Source organism: Sinohyriopsis cumingii, unplaced genomic scaffold (assembly GCF_028554795.1).
Source record: "Sinohyriopsis cumingii isolate HCF-2022 unplaced genomic scaffold, ASM2855479v2 utg002073l, whole genome shotgun sequence".
In the NCBI taxonomy this organism is placed as follows: Eukaryota; Metazoa; Mollusca; class Bivalvia; order Unionida; family Unionidae; genus Sinohyriopsis; species Sinohyriopsis cumingii.
In genome coordinates this window covers 84705-106827 of record NW_028316122.1, presented here as the reverse complement: position 1 = coordinate 106827, position 22123 = coordinate 84705, and the positions used below count along the sequence as shown (strand labels likewise).

Below are 22123 nucleotides of genomic sequence, written 5' to 3'. Positions count from 1 at the left end.
TATAACGCGGGGTCACACGTGCATCCCATTTTTCAAATCAGAAAATACCCCAAACATTGATCCCTATTTGTTGAACTTGAAGAAAATCGCAGTCAAAATTGATAATGGAAACTTTGATGTATTGCTCGTTTTATAGTTGAAAACGGTAGATAGAACCTGGAAATTTTAATCAACACCATGAAATACCAAATTTAAAAATAGGTCATACAATTTTTTACATTTTCTTTCCAAACGACATTTCTAGTTCACCGCAATTAACGATATGTAAGGAAATTTTGATCAATGAAAATGTCACTCACGCTGAGTGGAGGCAGTACTTTAATAAATAAATACAAATAATTTTTTTATCAATTGCAATTTGTGTTCTAGTTCTATCTTTTAGTTCTTTTTAAATGTAATCATTATAAATGCAATGTGTCCTCTTGTAATTAAACGTAAAATGTGACAATCTACCTTAACATCTATGTCCGCCAGCGTTTCTCTGAGAACCTAATTAAGTGCCGACTGTGTTTTGATAACTGATTTCCGGGAGTATTTGTTTTACTTTTACACTGAATTAAAAGCTGGCCTCCTTTGTATTATCACGTTGATTATGTCTTTCGAATCAAATAAAGGAGGTGGAATAAAAGAAAAGTAAAAGGCACGAAAATCCTACAAACTTAAAATCTAGCGGCCCCGGTCGTATGTCTTGTGAACTCATTTCATTTGATCAATCGAACACTTATAAATGTTATTGTGTATATAACATAAACTACCTTAAATTAACCAACTCTTTCATAAATGTGATCAAATATAAAAAGGCAGCCAAGCAAAATGAATACTTCATAAAATAAAGAGCTTGATTTCATAGATTCAGACCATTGTGGGCAAGTGAGTTTCAGAGAATTCTTGAACTAGCACTTTGAAATATCCTCAAGGATGATAAGAGGTTTCATTATTTAAGAAGTTTCATTATTAATTCCAATTAATTAATTCATGACATCAATATTGTGCTAATTAAGCAATACAAAAATTGAGTTTCAACGTAGATGATTGTCTCATGAAATAAATCTCTCGTGTTTTTGAAAAAAGGAATCTTGCTTGGTGGTGTTATCAAGAGTTAGTCTAGTTCCCTGCTCTGTGGACTCCCGATTTAGCAGAGCAATATTAAACACCACTACAGGAACCAGACTCATAAAAACAAAAAGCAGTGACGTAATACACAGATTTTTTCGCATACATGTAACGGTTGTTGAAAGCAGGAATGATCTTTCATATGTTGGACATTTTGAAAATAAATGTTATTTAAACAGAATAATGAACAACTTCATTAGAAAAAGCCTGTTATTAAAAATTTTTATCGACATGATTGTAAAATGAGGATTCAGTCAATGAACAGCCCAGTTCCCTAACGCTGCTCCCCCCTCAACATTTTCTCTATGTCAAAGTGATTTTTTTTAAATTTTGGAGATCCCTCGGTAACTCGCACCTTCATTATAGTGCGGTCCATGTTTATGGACCCTGTTGTGCATGAGTTATTGAGGGAGAGGTGTAATTCATTACTTACTTCATAAGAACATATCACTAGACAATGGTACTAGTGTGTACTAGACTAATTCATTATCTATTCCAATAGAACATATCACTACACAATAGTACTACCATGTACCTGGCTGATTCATTACTTATTTTGTGAGAAATAGAGGCAATTTAAATTTACTACACAAGTTTCTATTTTGAAGTCAGTGGTGAGAAGCTATTCAACACAAACTGATCCATTATCTTTGAAGTTGGACACCAGAAGATAATGTACATCAATTTGATACAATTTGTTTGAAAAATCAAGTTACCTTGGCTAAACTGCCTGATGCAAATCTTTCTTTTCCTATATGCTGCAATGAAAAAAATATTCCATTAAAAAATGGATACTTGTTAGTAAAAAACACCATAATTTTCCTGTTTTCTTGAAAATCATTGTTTCCTGTTGAGAAGGACATTTTGGCTGGCATTTGTATTTGTATATGCTAACGAGTGAGGAGGAACGGGTTAGTCTTCTTTACAGCTAGATCCATTGTTGCTGGTACTTGTATTTGTATGTACTATATGGTTCATACCCTATTATGAAAATACTGGGCATGGTCTTTGTAAAGACTTTATAAGGGAAAATGTCTTGAATGTAAGGACCAGACATTGTCACAACTTGGCAAATTCCGTACCTCAGTACTGAAGAGTCCACAGATTTTTGTAAATCCTCGTGTCAACTCAACCAACCATTTCAGGAGAAGGATCAGTTTAGAGATTTTCTGGATGGACATCATGGCAGCCATTTTATAGGCTTATTAGAATCCTTTTAATACAGGGAGAACTATCAAGTGCAAGAAGGAAGTAGTTTCGAAAAATAAAATAAAAATGTTTGTATGGCCATATGTTCTGCAGAAGTAGCTTTCACAAGATTTGTTAAAGTTTGGGAGGTCATACTTGCATCGTTTTTATATATAAGAGGTATTCTAGCAAACACAACTGTTTAATATGGTCACCCTCTGAAAGGACACAACTGGTCAATATGGCCACCCTTTGAAAGGACACAACTGGTCAATATGGTCACCCTTTGAAAGGACAAAACTGGTCAATATGTCCACCCTTTGAAAGGACACAACTGGTCAATATGTCCACCCTTTGAAAGGACACAACTGGTCAATATGGCCACCCTTTGAAAGGACACAACTGGTCAATATGGTCACCCTTTGAAAGGACACAACTGGTCAATATGGTCACCCTTTGAAAGGACACAACTGGTCAATATGGCCACCCTTTGAAAGGACACAACTGGTCAATATGGTCACCCTTTGAAAGGACACAACTGGTCAATATGGTCACCCTTTGAAAGGACACAACTGGTCAATATGGCCACCCTTTGAAAGGACACAACTAGTCAATATGGCCACCCTTTGAAAGGACACAACTGGTCAATATGGTCAACCTTTGGCTGGTCAATATGGCCACCCTTTGAAAGGACACAACTGGTCAATATGGCCACCCTTTGAAAGGACACAACTGGTCAATATGGTCACCCTTTGAAAGGACACAACTGGTCAATATGGCCACCCTTTGAAAGGACACAACTGGTCAATATGGCCACCCTTTGAAAGGACACAACTGGTCAATATGTCCACCCTTTGAAAGGACACAACTGGTCAATATGGCCACCCTTTGAAAGGACACAACTGGTCAATATGGCCACCCTTTGAAAGGACACAACTGGTCAATATGGCCACCCTTTGAAAGGACACAACTGGTCAATATGGCCACCCTTTGAAAGGACTAAGGATAACAAGATTATCAAGATGGCCAATTTGCCATCACCTTACATGCTTCATAAAAAACATTTTATTGAAGACAAACCAGATGTCATTATGACTATTAATTCCGGATTTTCACAATGTCCACCAATATCAGACATGCTGGATTTTAGTTAAGGACTTTTTTTGTTTATGACTAACTAGACATTTTAAGCAGTCTCTAAGCAAAGCAGCCATAAAAATATTTTCAAGCCGGTCATACATCAAATCAGTATCATTTAAATATATCTAAAATGATATGAGAAAACTTTTAACAGTTAAGGCCATCTGTTGCAGATAAGTAGCAATTTAAACATTTGTTGATCATGTTGGAGGTCGCATTGGCTGTAAGCACATTACTTTTCACAACATGTTTGCTTATTGGCCATATTAAATTATAAATCATCTATGAACAATCTCAATCAAGGTCCATGGTGTTGTCCTTCTGACACAAAATATTATTAACATATTTCATCCATCACATGAATTTGTGCAAAATGTATTATCAACCAAAAGGATCATTCTTTGAGAAAGTTTGTGTGAAAATATAAAGACCACTGATAAAAAGAATATCAAGCGTAATAACCAGTAAGCCATAAACTGACTGACAGAGATCGATATGGTAGGTTTATTTGGTCTGTTGGTTTATAAAACTTTATATTTTGCCAAAACAAAGGTCTATACTTGTTTATTGAATGACTTACAGTAACATCTGAAATTTTAATTGTTTCAGAATTATGACCATGCTAAATCAACTGCATGATTATGTCACAGCAATGATTGTTGTTGTTGTTGTTGTTGTAGGGTTTAATGCCATTTTCAGCACTAGATAGGCTATACATGGCGGCCAGTATAACTGGTGGAGGAAGAACCTTGGAAAACCCAGGGAAGAACCACCGACCCATGAGAAGCTACTGGCAGGCTTTCCCATGTACCCACGCTAGCCGAGCCTTGGACTCAAACCCACGCAGACAGAGGTGAATTGGCAGTGATCCAGAATGGTGAGCGCTTTAGACCACTCGGCCACTCGGGGCCCCTGTCACAGAAATGAAATAAAATGAATAACCATGAAACACATGATGTTGTGTAAGCCAAACAAAATGCATCTTTTGACAAAATCATTTAACGATTTGAGCTAAGCTATTATTCACACAAATTTTAGACCACTAAACAAATTTGCACATGTAAGAGACTCCACAAAAATTCTCAGAAAAATGTCTTCAAACTTGGAATGAAAATTTAATTCAAGGGTCCCAAATGAAACTGAACTTGATATTACATGTTGATATTGAAGGTATTAAGGGCCACTACCATGGAAATCACCTGTTTGTGAATCGTCATCTAGTATTACATGTTAGTTCAGAGACCACCAACAGTAATAGCCATGTATCTGCTCTAAACAAATTTATTTATAACTTCAGCAGAATGGGTAATACAAAATTGTGTCCCATTAAGATTGGGTAAGTCATATGTGAACTTTTGTCTAAAACTTTAGGAGAAATTGACGGACAGATGGACAGACTATCCTCAATGCTTTTTCCTTTTTTAAAGTGTGGGGTAAAAAGTCCTTGAAGATATATTTTCACGAAAACTGAGATTGCTGACAATCAATGACACTTAGGTACAATCTATATATATATATATATATATATATATATATATATATATGGCAGTGATGCACTAAGGTCCTCTATATATTCACAGTGAAGTGATAATCTTAGATACACTGTATATAGTCACAATAGGAAGTAAAGCATGCAATCATACGGAGTGATACACTTAGATACACTGCATATATTCATGTGGAGTGATACACTTAGATACACTATATATAGTCATCTGGAGTGATACACTTAGATACACTGTATATATTCATGTGGAGTGATACACTTAGATGCACTGTATATATTCATGTGGAGTGATACACTTAGATACACTGATATGGAGTGATACACTTAGATACATTATATATAGTCATCTGGAGTGATACACTTAGATGCACTGTATATATTCATGTGGAGTGATACACTTAGATACACTGATATGGAGTGATACACTTAGATACATTATATATAGTCATCTGGAGTGATACACTTAGATACACTGTATATATTCATGTGGAGTGATACACTTAGATACACTGTATGTATGCATATGGAGTGATACACTTACACTGTATATTCTTATGGAGTGATACACTTAGATACACTGTATATATTCATGTGGAGTGATACACTTAGATACAATGTATATATTCATGTGGAGTGATACACTTAGCTACACTGTATATATTCATATGGAGTGATACACTTAGATACACTTTATTTTCATATGGAGTGATACACTTACACTGTATATATGCATATGGAGTGATACACTTAGATACATTGTATATATTCATATGGAGTGATACACTTTGATACTGAAGTGATACACTTAGGTACACTGAACAGTAAATACATTGTGGATTATGTAAAATCAAAGTTCCCACAGTGCAACTTAATCCATCCAGGCTGTCTTGGATTCCCACAATGCAACTTAATCCATCCATGCTGTCTTGGATTGGTTATAGTGGCCATCATGGATTTTCCATGTGGAGAGATTACATTTTACTGACCCAATTAGAAAATCAAAGCAATATAAAGCCAAACCTGTATTTAATGGTCACTCATGGGAAAAGGCAAAACTGGCCATGGCACACAGGTGACCGCAGTACACAGGTTCACCTTATAAATTGTTTTTCATAAATATTATGCACTGAATTGTTATTGATATTATTATTATTATTATTATTATTACTATCATCAAGGTTGCTTTATGTGTAATATGTTGTTCTGTCCCAAATTTATATTCATCCTGCTGACTTTAATCTATCCTATAAACGAACAAGTAAATGCATGACAGTGACATCTGCCATCCATCCTATAAATGAACAAGTAAATGCATGACAGTGACACCTGCCATCCATCCTATAAATGAACAAGTAAATGCATGACAGTGACACCTGCCATCCATCCTATAAATGAACAAGTAAACGCATGACAGTGACACCTGCCATCCATCCTATAAATGAACAAGTAAATGCATGACAGTGACACCTGCCATCCATCCTATAAATCAACAAGTAAATGCATGACAGTGACACTTGCCATCCATCCTGTAAATCAGCAAGTAAATGCATGACATTGACACCTGCCATGGTTGGGTTTATGATATTTGGGCTTCTCCCATCAGTATACTTACTGTGTCAATGCATGGAGTGTGTGTGTGTGTATGATTAGGATTTTTAACATAGCTTTAACAATTGTCCAGTCATATCACTATGATGCCTTTAGTGTGGCAGTTTATAGTGAGGTCTAGCACTGGGGCATCATGCTGCAGACATGTAGAATGATGTCCCACCCAGTCACATTATCCTGACTTTAGGATGACCAGTCCTAACACTAACCTCTTAACGCTGAGTGCCTAGCGAAGCAGCTCTTCGTACCATTTTCGTGTCTTTGGTATGACTCAGCTTCTAAGGAGGACACTCTAACCACTAGGCTACCAGAGTTGTAAATGCATGGAGTGAATACAATAAAATCAGTGAGAGGTATCATAAAAAAAACCTATGACATCCACATGACTTTGATCAATGGCATGTTGACAATCCATATTGCATGATGTGATTACTGTATGCATTAATATGGAAGTGATACAATTTTATTCCCATTTTCCCATTACTTACCAACAAAAACAATAATCACAATAATCAATATAACTGCCACAAAGACACTGGCCATGATGGTGATTGTATTGTTGTCTCTACTGCTGCTTTCTTTTGAGGAATTTTCAGCTGAAGCTGTGGATGTTGGTGATGCTTTCTCTGCAAATAAAAGCAAGAGATTTTAATAAAAGGCAAAGAGTACTAATTTGCCAGTAGAAAATTAATAGAAAACAAAATATTTTCAAAGCAACATCCTGTTCAATTTTTGTAAGCCCACAAAATTTTACGCACACACACACACACACACCTGTCAACAGCAGCCACTCACAGGGAAAAGCAATATTGGCCTTTGTAGATGGGTGACCTCTTAAGGCAGGTTTATATCTCAAACTTGGTTCATGACATGTATGTACTATGAACTGAATAGCATTAACTCTATTATTAGTAGCATTATCATTATTTCACATTAGTTGTTGTTGTTCTAGGGTTTAACGCCATTTTTCAGCACAAGATAGGCTATACATGGCGGCCAGTATAAATGGTGGAGGAAGAACCCTGGAAAACCCAGGGAAGAACCACCGACCCACGAGAAGCTACTGGCAGGCTTTCCCACGTACCTACGCTAGCAGAGCCTTGGACTCGAACCCACGCAGACAGAGGTGAGATGGCAGTGATCCGGAACGGTGAGCGCTTTAGACCACTCGGCCACTCGTAGTAGTAGTAGTAGTAGCAGCATGTTACCAAGATATATGTACTTAATTTAGCTATTTGGCAAAAGTAAAAAATAATTTTAAAAAAATAAGTTCCACACAAGGATACTCTATTCTTGCCTAGAGTTTTGACATGCTAATGTCAAGAGGTCATATCTTCTCTCCTGCAGAGAAATAACTTATATATATCAAATTATCAGTAGATTTGGCTCCTAAATAAAATTACTAATTGACAGCTTACCTGTAATTTGAAACTGACTTTTTGTCAGGGCAGTTGGTATAATTAGGTGCTTTAATCAATTCATTGATTAATAAGCAGTTGCTCAAACTTGCCAAGATAAGAGACAGTCAGCTTTCATATATGACCTTTGATGGTTAGATGATGAAAAAGTGCTACTGTTAGTAGCACCTACACCATTAGTCTGAGTCCATTTTTGTATATTTTGACTTTAATGTTGGAGTGTAGGGTCAGTGTCAATTGCATATCAAAAAGTTATAATTGTTATGTATTTAATCCGCTGAGAGGCAAGACAAAACTAGAGCACTGATGTTATTTGACCATGTACATGCCATTTGCAATTCTAATCACTTGGCTACACAAAGTTCGCAACCTACATGTCAATGCCATCAGAGGTCCAACAGTCATGAGATATTAACAATTAACACCCTTTTCAAAGTTGTACAAAAATATGAAAATATTATATTAAAGTCACATACAATGAAATGACATAATTCTCAGCATAATATTATAAGAACAATGACTAGAAACTAGATGTGAAAATTGTGTTGACATGTGTTCTCTGCTTAATGAATCTGGCTTTGCAAAAAACCTTAGAGTTTCACAGGATTATGGGTAAAGGTCACCTGCCACCTATATTGTACAAACGTGTGATATTATTATAGTTATAAATAAAAAAACACATTGGTTATGTATACACACCATACAAATGTTTAATTAGACTTAAAACTCCGCTTTATAAAAGGAAAAAATTATTCGGCAATCTCCATAAACAATCGGTAGTTTCCCCATGACATAAATTTATCCCTTCTATTCAACCTAGCCGTTCAAGTGCTTAATTTCCCCACATAAATGTCTATGTGATATAGCGTACGATCATGCTTTTTAACAGCAAATATGGTGCACTGTGTTGCATACGGATGTAACCAAAAGAGTGATGATGGGGAAAAAGCATTCTTTCTTTTTCTGAAAAACCATGTTTACCAGAAAAAAGTGTATTTAATCTGTGGGATCGAAATGGGGAGGCAATTTGGCCCAACTCAAAATACAATTTGGCCAAACATAACAATAGTTTGTGCGTGCTTTTTCTTCAACAAAAAAGTAAATGCTAAGTAAGATAGGTTTTAGGAAAAAAACTAAATTTAAATAAATTATTTTGATATTCTTTGAAAGAAAATAATCATACTTCGTAACGTACATATTTATGAGAGAAAACAAACTGACATATCTTGCTTGTTCTAATTAAAGTATTTATATACATTTTTTATGCTAACAAATATATAAATCTGCACAACGACATTCTCAATTTAAGTTTTCCGGTCAAATTATCAATAATCATTTAAAAAACAAAACAGATAATATTCTATATAATACGTATACATTTTGCTAAGGGTAGTGTACATGAGATATTACAACAAATATACTTTATTTTAGGCTTCACGTTGTAACACAGCTGCATACAATACATATTAGATTACACATGAGAGAGAGAGAGAGAGAGAGGGAGAAGGGGGAAGAATAATGTTGAGCATTTTGTCAGTATTTAGTTGCTGCAATATGAAGCTCTTACCAGTTAATTTTATTGTTTGTTTTTATTTTTCAAGTTGTCTTAGTGTTTGTGCGCGTAAATTGAAAGCTTGTTATTACCGGTCAATATCGTCAATCATATTTGCTCCATTATTCCATACAAATTAGAAAGGAAAAAATTTTGTGTTTAATATGTGTACCTCCCCACACACACACACAAACACTCACAGTACAAAATAAATTGATAGACATACACTTGTTTGAAAATAAAATGAAAGAAATTAACCTTGCATTGTTATCATATATTCCTTCTTTTTTCATTATATCCACGAACTTCGTATATGTAGCGGATGCTGGCTTGCGTATGCATCCTTAGTGTAGTGTGTATTGCTTATGTCAAATAACAAAATCGCAAATGAGACGAAAGTATCACCCGATTGCTTGAAGGCACCTGCCATTTATGCATGATAAGTTACTTATTGCAAACTGACCCAGATTGTATTGTATCCAGGTTAACTATAAGTAGGTATCTCGCAAATATAAAAGAAATCATTATTTTAAAATACATTCAATGTGAGTGCAAATGATAATCTTTTTGCTAGCATGGGTTACAAAAGTATTATTGAAGCAAGTTATTATTATGTATAATATTTGCCCTGCAAACATCAATTATGATTACATATGGCAAACAAATAGAAACCTGGGTGATAAACACAACTGGGATGGAGCAATAAACTCTTTGTTTAAACTTACTGACAGGATATAAAATACATAGGTTATTTTACTACAATGCAAACCAACCCCAGAAAATTGACTTTTTAATCTTTTTAGTGTGCCGATTTTTTCTTCTGAAGTCGGCCGACAAAAGGAAGTCAAGTTTGGTTCCTTTGGATTCTTTAAGTGTGCCGATTTCTTTCATCTTTTTTTTTTATAAAGTCTGCCAACATAGGGAAGGCAGCATTGATTCTTTTTACCTGATTAACAGGAGTTTTCAAAATAAATTAAAACAATGGAACAGTTTTGAAAGCGACACAATCTAGTACGTCGTGCACGCATACCGATATACGGCTGAACAGTGAATTAATTTTCATTAGTTTCATCTAAAATATTCTCTATCCACAGTTTATTGTTTTATTTTTCAACAAGAAGAAGCATTTACTTCGTCTTGTTGGGATAAATGTACGTCATTTCCGGTTGCGTCCTCTGTACGTAGGTAATCGTAACTAAGAGGAAGTAACAGCGTTGTATACTTCTATTTCGAGTAATTAAATTATTATTTCTTCTTTACACTTGATAATATTTTTGTTTTTTTGTGCAAGTATAACTATTTTTAATCTTGTGATGCAAATCTGATATAAACAGGAAAATGTTGGAGTATGGCTGGTGACCTTTAAGTACTATCAAAATATGAAACACTTAAACAAGGATTCATGTAATATACCTTTATATACACCATGCCTTGTGCATCAAAAACCAAAATAAGTTTAATTTGCATAATAGGAGTGGTCACTGCTGATAGGTAGCGACCACCTTGTTTGCAGTGATCAGAAGACACCTTTAAGCTGGTATGGAGAAAATGCATGTTAACATGCCACAAGAAGAATGCCATTTTTACATATTGTTATGCAAGTACCATTAGTATTATCATTTCATACAGTTCATTCAGTTATTAGGACTGAGCGAGTGCAATGTTTATATAAGGGCTGTTCCAGTAAAACATATACCCCCCGGGGGGAAGGCACTTTCAAATTCAACCAACCCACAACAGAAGCAATTAAAAAAAATTATGATCCACCATCAGATATGTTTTAATCGAAAAACACTGCCCCTGCAGAAGCATATTTTTTAAACATAATTTCTGGCAATGTGTTAGTGGGAGGTAGAAGCGATGTTAATATTGGGTTGGGGACAGAAGCAATTTAAATGACAGCTGGCTGGAGGTAATCTACTGAATTCTTATAGATCATATAATCTACTTCATATTTTTATTCATTCATTATAATCAATCTTTTGTCCTTTTGTTTGTTTGTCTGTCAACCAAGTATGTCTCTGATACTGTGAAATCAAAAATTTTCATGGTGGCTTATTATTTATAGATGTCATTGATCAGTCCCTTAATACCCTTAATACCTACTAATTTAACGTCCATGAATATAGATTTTATAATAGGGATTTCTAATGCAGAAATCATGAATTTGTATCCTTACTAAACTGTGTGTTTGCTAAAGTGACCACTATGTCTTGCTATTTTTCTTTGTTCTCAGGCATGCTGCTTTTGATTAGAATAATAGTTAAATCTTGTATTGTTTTAAATGTGTGGTCAGATGCTATGATTCCTTGTTATTTTTTTCAATAGATGTTTTGGTGAACTTATAATACATGATTTGTCAGAAGAAAAAAACCCACTGATGCCTGTGGAAGTGATGTTGCATTATTTCTGTCTACTTTTACACTATATCATTTCTTGTAGAAACATCTTTTTCAGTTACCGATGTCTTATTTTTATGCCTTGTTGCAAAACTAATATAAAGTTGTAAAAAAAAATAAAGGAAGTCAAACATATTTATATCATAAGTTAGATTTTAAAACATGAACAAACGTCAAGGAATCATTTTTCCCCGAGTACTCAATGTCATTGCAGTTAACTGTATTGTCAATAGCATCATCATCATCACATTCTGCACTTTCAATCCAGTTATCACAGGTTATATCTCTTACTTCTAGTTTTTCATATGAGACTTATGCCTATGGCCTGAGGGGCTTTCATGGCAGAGTGGTATAAGATGCATGTCTTGTGATACAGATCTCAGGGGCTTCCATGGCAGTGGTACAAGATGCTTGTCATGTGATTACTTGCCTCCAATGTGTAAATGAGAATGTTGCCAGTTACTTGTGGAAGGTCAGTGGTTCTACATAAGTGGTGTTTAGTGTCTCAAAAGGACTTGGATTTTCTTCAGCAGTAAAACTGGCTACTTTATATAGATTTTCTTCATCTGAAAATGGTGTTAAGGCCATAATGATCTACAGAAACCCGAAATCTCATGTCTAAATCACTTTGGCTGTTGGAAATAAACGTCAAAGCAACAGAGGTTCCATGTGCCCAAGTATACTAAGGTGCTTGCTTTTACATCACTTGCACATCTCACAGAGTGAGTTTGTCACAGATCAACCAATTTAGGTTTGTGGTCTTTCAGGGTTCTTCCTCCACCTAATATATTTTTTAAAAATAATAAAAAAACAACTCAAACCAAACTAAATCAACCAACTAATCAACTGTGGCAACAGCAGCAAAGGTACTAGTCAATCATTTTTGCCACAGCTGTACGAGTTTATAACTTTTGACTCGAGTAATTTTTGTAGACCTTTGATTATCATCAATTATGCCTTTTTGACAGGTACCTAAAAGTCATCATCAGTTGGTACAAGTGGATTTTTCATAGTAAGCATATGAGATGGAAAAGTCTTGAGCAATCCTACATCACACACTGCCAAAAAGTTTACATTTTAGCTCACTTAAATTTTCTCACAATTTTCATTGTTCCAACTAGAACTGTTATAACTTATTCAAGCTATATTCACCAATATCTGGAGATATGCATATGTAATAAATATTTGTAACAAAGTATGAGAATGCATCAATGTTTATCAATGATGCATTTGAATTGAGCAACAACCACAATCAACAAACCAAGAAATAAAAGTATTCACATCTCTCAAGCAGAAGTAGTGTATAATCATAATCTGCCAAAAGATTTTTAAATTTTTAAATTTGCCAAATATTTTTCCAACCATACTGATTCAGTGGACATATCACCAGGTCGGACAGAAACAGACCAGAAGGTTAAAATCGATTTGATACATCTTTTAAGTAGCTAAATTCACATTGGTTTAGTTAACTGTACACCCTTTATTGTCTTCCTTTTGATGAAATTTCTTTTTGAAGCTGAGAAAATAATGCTGCACACATCAAAAAAGAGGCACACTTCTACTCATTAATGATTTTATTCTTCTTCGTTCCAGCCTGTTCCTATAATCTTCTTCCCCCACATACTGTTTTTCTTGTTTATGATATGTATCTAAATTTCTTACTTACTTTTCCTACTACTAAACAAATGTTCTGTGAATATGCATATCAGTGTGAAACACAATGGGGAGACTAAATCCATGATTTAAAACCTCTACATTTCTGGATGTATTCTGCTTGGATTCCATAGTTCTGCACAAAACTCAAGAGTTCAGGACTCTCTGTACTAATTCAGTTCCCATTGTAAACCTGTGCAAACACCATGATATTAAAATTCAGTAACTTAAAATTTTGAGTGCTCATGATCAAATTTGTATCAGTACAGACACATCTATGACAACAGCTTTTGTGAAAAGAAAACCATAACAGCCGCACCATTTTCTGGATCGATACAAATTCAAAGTGTGTGCTTTCAATACTGCACCAAAGAGTCAGCTGCTGATTTCAGTAACGAGTCATCCAAACTCAGGTCTGTAAAGGGACGGAAATTATGTTAATAAAACAATGTCCCTCACTTTTTCAGTTACAAGTAGGACAAGCTCTCACAAGATTGTTTTTACTAAAATCTTACTTTCATTTTCAACCAATCAGGGACAGACAAACCCAAATATATCTATTTTATCTTCACTGTTTTATAGTATGGTTCTCGTAGAAATGTGAGTCCTTAAACAACTCTCAATGGTTGTAAGCCTTTTTCGACCATGCTGACTGGACACACTGTAAGATAATGCAAGTAACAGAAATACCATGTGATAACCAGAGACCAATAAAATTGAAGTCAAGTTATCTCCCCTACAGGGATGCTGCCAGGATTTCAGGATTTACTCTAAGTTTTGTGTGTGTATGATCTCCAATGAGGAAGCGGTGGCAGAAGGAATAGCTATTGTTAAATATCTCCCTAACACTCAAATATCTGTCACTCTTTCTTACTGTTCCACTCTGTTAAGGCTCTACTGAAATCAAAATTCTCGAAGAGATGTCATCTCTAGTTGTATAGCGATTATTACTGTGATGTCATTGGGCATGGTCACGTGGTTGTAGTGAGTTCTTGCTTGGGATGGCAGAAAGACCATAGGCTTACTCCATATCTGACAGCTAGTTACGATGTTTCAAAAGAATTAAAAAAATTCTAACAATTCAGTTGGACTTGGATACTTCATTCATAGTCAATGAACAGGTTCTAAAACTGATGTGTTTATTTTGGAGCTATGTTCCTCCATCACTTTCAAGATTTGGATATACCAAAGGTGAAATTAGTACAGTTGCATCCTAAACTACTATCGTGGCTACTTCAAATGTTATTTAATGTTAGACTTTAATGCAAGAACTCGTAACTTCAGTAATTTTTGTGTTAAAAAAATTAATTTCCTCTCAAACAACTCAATTTGGTGCAGATTACATTGTTTTTTAATGATACTGTGAGAATTCTTGATGTGTGAAAATTGCGCAAGAAACGAACAAGATCAGATCAGAAAATTACTACCACTTAGAAAATACTGATAGGAATATACAGAAATAAGGATATTATTTAAGTAGAATATGTGGTGACAATATGAGCGCTAGTTCTACAACTTTGCAAAATACATCTTGTACAACTTTCTGTTGTTTCTAACAACACAGTAATATGGCAATAATTTCTGCCCACTTTTTACTTTAATCCCTTGCTAATTAATAGTGTTAGATTTTACAAAACTAAGCACATTTGACCTTTTGACAATCACACATCCTTTTCAAATATTTAGATTGCACGAAAATAGAAGTTACAATTTTATTAAAAGCACTGGTACAAGAAAATAGAAGTTATAATTTTATAAAAAAAGCACTGTTACCAGTAAGACTAAAGGAGATGCTAAAAAAAAAAGAATTAGGATGAACAGATTAGTAGTGTAGTAAAGAATCCATAGATCAGAATGACATCAAGTATTTTTTCAACAATTTCATCATTAGTTAATGACACTGCTTACAAATGTAGTGTACTAGATAACAGACATTTTTAGTTATCCAATTTGTAATACAAATACCAAATGATGGCTTGGAACCAAGTGCCAAAAGGTCTGCAGAAAATATGTTCAAAATAGAAAGAACCGAACACAAACAGGACAAATGTTATCCATCTTGCTTTGAGTTTACACAGATCAGTCAGTCTCTTATGTTTAATGTCATTTAATTTTTGCACATAGAGAGCATGTACTTGGTCATACATCTGCATGATATAAAAGTTTGTCTCTTTATTCTTTTGTTGCCACAGTGGTTCTGCCAACTTGAGATCTACACACACTTAATTATGTTGTATGGGGATTCTCTGATGTTCCCTATGAGCATTATGTTAATTGTTTCTGAATTTAATATGATCCTCCTCCTCTGTGTATGAATATTATTCTGTGCTGAGAACTCCTTTCATTGCCTGCTGTCTGAAATGTATATGCATAACTAGCTTGAACAAGTTACTGTTCTTTATGGCTGTGCAATTTTCAACATCTCATATGTATGGCCCCAATGGTATTCTCTCTTGGATATCTCTGTTCCAAAAAGAAAAGTTTTGAACCTGAAGATTCATTAGGATTTTAAAACTAAGAGTCCATGGCTCCCATTTTGGTAAAAATATGAGTCCCACCAGCAAAAGTTGCAGTCCCCTCCCAGAAAACTATGCAAATTATAAGAACTATTGGTTGCCATAGAGTTTAATTTCTACATTCTTTATAACACTGACATAGCTCTTGTTTGTCCATCAGAGTGAGTCTGAATTTTTTCGATCCAAGGAAAGTCTTATTCAAAGCACTAAGCTACCAAGCTAGGCATCACACTTTCTTACACTTGGCTACTGTCCCTTCCAAACTATCAGTTCTAGCAACTTCAGCACTCTCCTGAATCTCATTACAATTTTTGTCAGTTTGCCGTTGAACCCCAAATTACTCATTCAAGTCTAAGTCTCAACATGTCATGATTCCGAAGTCACGTGCACTGCTTATTCCGTTACACTCAGAAATGAACACAATAACGAAAGCTAAAGTTGTTTACTTGATGTACTGTTATAAATGACCACATGTACATCTCTGGGTCCTTCGGCCTCTGAATTCGAGCATTGTAAATATCAGTAGATTTTCCAAGCCAGCTGCTTGTCAAAGCCTTTGATATTGCCACTCAGCTATTGCAGCATGTTCTTTTGATGTACTCTTATAACAGTGATGACTTGGGGGTGCTTTCAGCCACTAAACTCTGTCATTGTAAATATCAGCACAGCTAACTGATCAACACATTTTCCCACTATGCTGGTGAATGAAGCAGGACTGGTAAGTCTGACTTTTACTGCCCACCTAAATAAATAAAATAAATGGCATCCAAAAATGCGTGACTATAAGCATTTCCGAGACCTCAGTCAGTTTTCACTAAGATGAACACTGCTAAAGATTCACTTCCTTGAATCAGTGCTTTGCTGCCTCTTATGCCAGATTTTTCCCTCCAATAATGCTGTATTAGGGTTTTAAGTTCAACATTCCCATAGTCTGCTTGTTTAGACATGGGTATCTTGAATACATATAACCGGCATATTGTCCATCCAACACGTACATTGGACTCGCACTCAACATCAATTTTGGGCTCAAAATCATACACTGGTATTTCCACTGACATTTTCCCAATGTCCAACAGACCGATGTACATGAAATTCATTGTCATCATAACTGTCAGCAGCCAGTATTTGTCAACTGAAAACGTCATCTGAAGACAAACCGTGTTGTGATTCAGCCACTTTGGTTTCCTGTGTGACCCTTATTCAAACACGCATTTGTAAAACTTCCATTATGAAAGTAAGGCTAAAACTACCATAAAATGCTTGTTCCAGGGCCCAATGAACCAATCAAATTTAGTTAAACAGACATTCATGTTGAACCGGTGTATCCAGATATCTGGATGTCACATCAAGCTTTGTGAGACAGCTGTGGCAGCGAAAATTACGCCACGAAATGCACTTTTAAAGTTAAAAGTTTAATAAAAATTACATACTGCGCAAAGCAGATTTTTTATATCCGTGACGTTGATGTAATTTGCTGAACGCGTATCACTGCTTTAAAAGTACGCGAATTCATACAAATTACATGCACTCGCATCATTTTCTGATCCAAAGTTTTATTCACGTTAGACCGCTAGGAGGGGGTTAGATCTGATTTTAAATATATATTCATTTGTTGTTTTTTTTTATGACAACCCCACCAGCGATTTCTCATTTTGTTAACACAACCCACAACAGAAGTGATTTTCCTAACCAACCTTCCACTGTCAGAATCAAAATAGTTTGAAACACAACCTCATACAGAAGTTTTTTTGAAGTGCCATCCCCTATGGGGATATACGTTTTACTGGAACAGCCCTAAACATAAAGGTGCAAAAGGCCATTTTGTAATCATGCTTTTCTTCTATGGTTTCAAAAATCAATTCCTTTCATGCTGTTCACTGACAGCTTATTGCAAATAATTTCAAGGGATTTCCTAACAAGAATTCATTTAATACCGAAATGAAGGAACACTGGTCTAATGCATCTATAAGGATGAGATCTCAGTGACTTGAACAGTTCTGAAGGGCATTCATGTGGGATATTGATGTCCAAATAACAGTTGTTCTTGTTGCCATGGGCGTAACACCATTTTTCAGCACATGATATACATGGCAGCCAAAATAACTGGTGGAGGAAGAAGCCAGGAAGACCACAGATGCATGGGAAGTAACGGGCAAGTTTTCTCACATAAGCTGAGACTAAGACTCTAACCCACACAGACAGAGGTGAGATGGCAGTGACTGGTTAAGGAAACCCATGCAGACAGAGGTGAGATGGCAGTGACTGAAAAGGAAACCCACGCAGACAGAGGTGAGATGGCAGTGACTGGTAAAGGAAACCCACACAGCCAGAGATGAGACGGCAGTGACTGGTAAAGGAAACCCACACAGACAGAGGTGAGATGGCAGTGACTGGTAAAGGAAACCCACGCAGAAAGGTGAGATGGCAGTCACTGGTAAAGGAAACCCATGCAGACAGAGGCAAGATGGCAGTCACTGGTAAAGGAAACCAATGCTGACAGAGGTGAGATGGCAATGACTGGTAAAGGATAGTGCTTTAGACCGCTAGCCACCTGAGGCACCAAATAACAGTTCTGAAAGGATCTATCATATATGTTGTGCCAAGCAAACAAGGCTAGTAAAAGTAACTGAACAGTATGCATAGACGTAGGAGTTTTATTGCCTTAAATGGCATTAAACCCAAAACAACATCAAGTTTGCCTAAACAGAACATTATCCCCATTTAAGTAAGCATTTTAAAACAGATTTTGTAACATGTGAACAGCAATTCTCACCAAGCAATTGTCATTCTTACAAAATGGTACTTTGCCAAAGTAGAGAAAAATAATTTAGTCAATTAAAAAAACAACACCATCCAAGTAGAATAATATGTTACCTCCTGCTGTCGTTGTAATAACTGTACTTCTGTAAAGATAAAAACAAAACAACAATGAGATAATTTATGAAATTTAGCAACATGTGGCAAAGTTTTCCAACATGCAAGTACACAAAATGATTCCATAATTTCATTAACAAGTACATTTTTGGGGGGGTTAAAACTAATTTTATTTATGCAATACTTACCTGCCACTATTGCGTAACTAACCTATTTTTGTGCCAAAAACTCACCATCTGTTTGATGTGAATACATCCACCTACACAGTGGAGAAAAGACAGAAAAACCTTTTGCAGTCCACTCTTTATGTCACAAAGACATGTGCAGAAGGTAGATATTACCTCTAATATTTTCACAGATGATGGTCACAAAAGACATCAAAGTGGTGGGAGAAGGGTATTTGGCAATAATGGCAGGTGAGTATTGCATAATTAAAATTAGTTTTACCCACCAAAAAAACAACATTTTCATATCAGCAATTAATTATCCTGACGCTATTGCATAGCTGAGTTTGTCAGGTGGGTAGGCCGATATTCTTGTCAAACTGATGAAAAACAGAAATTGAGTTGTACTCACCATAGAGGGATATGTCCATTTTTAGAAGGTAACAATGGGCCCCAGAGAGAAACAAAAACATGAGATGTGTTGCAGTACTCTACCTCCCTAATGAGAAGGAGCAACCCGCTGTCACAGTGATTAACCTCCCTAATAGGAGGGCACAACCTGTGGTTGCAGTGCAATACATCCCTAATTGGAGGGCGTAACCCACTGTTGCAATGCTCTACCTCCCTAAGAGAAGGGTGCAAACCACTGCTGCTGTGCTCAACCTCCCTAATTTATATTAAATACTCACTTTTTAACTAGTTTACACATGTAACTTTTGCAGAATGGTTGTGAACTGGAATTCAGCAATGAACATGATGATGGGCTCAGAGTGCTGGATCACTCTACTCTAATTCTTCTTTTAAAGTAATATCCACAACTCATGCTGTAAAGCAACATCTGGCACCATTTTCTTTGAAAGTATAGACTGGTCTGCAAACCAACTTGCTGATCAATAAAATGAATCTGTATAGCAAAGTTTATATTTGAAGAAACCTTTCTGTTTTCTTGGAACTGGAACATATACAGTATATACATGTATAAGGAAAGTATTCTTATGGAGTTGGCCAAACTGAATGGGCAAAGAGCATTCCAGATTGAGGGATTGTCTCCAACCTGAAGGATTCTTACAAGATAAACTGGTTGAATGGGGAGAGATTGATTCGACCACACATCGTTTGAACTAATCCAAACCACACTCACACTGGAGAAAAGGTCAGTCCATTTTTTCTGCCTATACCGCCCTCCTCCTAGTAGAAAAAACAAGCTGGCTGACTCTCTCTTTTTGGAGCAGTTTCCAAATCTCCTGGACTATGGAAATTCGATAGGTGGCAACCTGATTATTCTTGGAGATTTCAACTTTCACTTTGACTGTCCTGGAAACTCAAACACATCAAAACTCATAGATTCCATTAATGTTTTCAACCTCAAACAGCCAGTTAACCATTTTAGACTGGATTCTTCATAGACCTGATGATAACATTCTACATTCCTGTCTGGTATCCCATGACCTTGCATCAAATCACCTCTGCATTATATGCCATCTTCATGTATTAGTCCCTAACCCTCCACCTTTATCTGCTACTAAGAGAAACCTCCATATGATAAATAGAACCAAACTAATGCACGACATCCAAGCTAAACTAACAACTTGCTTACCTCCTACTGCAGAACGACTTGATAACTGCTTGCTTTCATTGCTTGACAACCATGTCCAAGCTACCAAGTGCAGAGTATCAATTCAAAAGTGTTCTCCATGGTATAGCAATGTTAGGGACCAGCTTCGCTCTGCTAAAAGAGACCGCTGTAAAGCTGAGAGGCTCTGGCTTTCCACCAGACTCACTATTCATAAGCAAATCTATGAAGTCGCTAAGAAGAATGTCACAAATATAGTCCATGCGAAATCAGCCCACTACACTACTAAGATCATGGAACATTCCAGCTGCAAAGAGCTCTTCGAGATTAGTAACAAGCTAATGTCAAGGAATAAATCTACACCACTTCCAACTACCTTCTCCAGTCGACCTTCCGGACATGTTTGCAAATTTCTTCCGTGACAAAGTACAAACCATTAGAGGTAAGCTTGACACCACAATTTCAATTGACTCGTCGTCAACATACAGTTGGGATACAAAATTTGAGCGGCAACCAGTAGCAGCATTTGAACCTGTCTCTATGGATTTCATACGTTCAATCCTCATGAAGAGTGCACCAAAGTCATGTGAACTTGATCCAATTCCAACACCACTGCTGCTTGAGTACTTAGATCCAGTATTGCCTCCACTAACTGATGTTATTAATACCTCTCTCTCATCTGGGGAATTCCCATCAGTTTTTAAAACTGCCATTGTTAAGCCTTTGCTGAAGAAACCAACACTAGACCATAATGATTTAAAGAACTACCGCCCCATTTCTAATCCCACATTCATATCAAAAATCTTAGAAAAGGTTGTTCTATCCCAACTTGTATCTCATCTAAATTCAAACAGTCTTTTTAGCAATGTACAATCTGAATATCGCACTTGCCATAGTACTGAAACTACTCTTCTAAAAGTAGTTAATGACATTCTCTCTGTGTTGGATAGCGGAAAGATTACAATCCTCACCCTCCTCGATTTGTCTGCAGCATTTGACACAATAGACCATGATATATTACTTCACCGTCTCCAGCATGTATTTGGCATTCATGATACAGCGTTACTGTGGTTCAAGTCCTACTTGGTCAACAGGACACAAATTGTATCTGCAAATGGAATACACTCCAGCCCAGTTGATCTATGTTGTGGTGTTCCACTGGGATCTATTCTTGGACCTGTTCTCTTCATTCTGTACACTCAGTCGCTCTCAAGTGTCATAGATCATTATCCAGTGTCTCACCAATTGTACACAGATGACACCCAAACATACAAATCTAAATGAAGTTGATGCTACCATCCAAGGTGTAGAGAGGTGCATTTCTGATGTGAAATCATGGATGACATGTAACAAGCTGCAGATGAATGATGATAAAACTGAGGCCATTCTGATCACAACACAAAGACTTTCTCATTCAA

General features: G+C 36.0%; 1 protein-coding gene across 1 annotated transcript in view; it reads right to left on the bottom strand.

Annotated features, from left to right (window-relative positions):
* The window catches only part of LOC149771190 (uncharacterized), a 188140-nt gene that overhangs the window by 134267 nt on the left and 31750 nt on the right, over positions 1–22123 (bottom strand). The window contains exons 4-6 of the mRNA XM_089948755.1: positions 18969–18997; positions 7045–7182; positions 1830–1871 (exon numbers count right to left, since the gene is read on the bottom strand). Coding sequence (XP_089804881.1) covers positions 1830–1871; positions 7045–7182; positions 18969–18997 — 209 coding nt within the window. The remainder of the gene's footprint in view (positions 1–1829; positions 1872–7044; positions 7183–18968; positions 18998–22123) is intronic.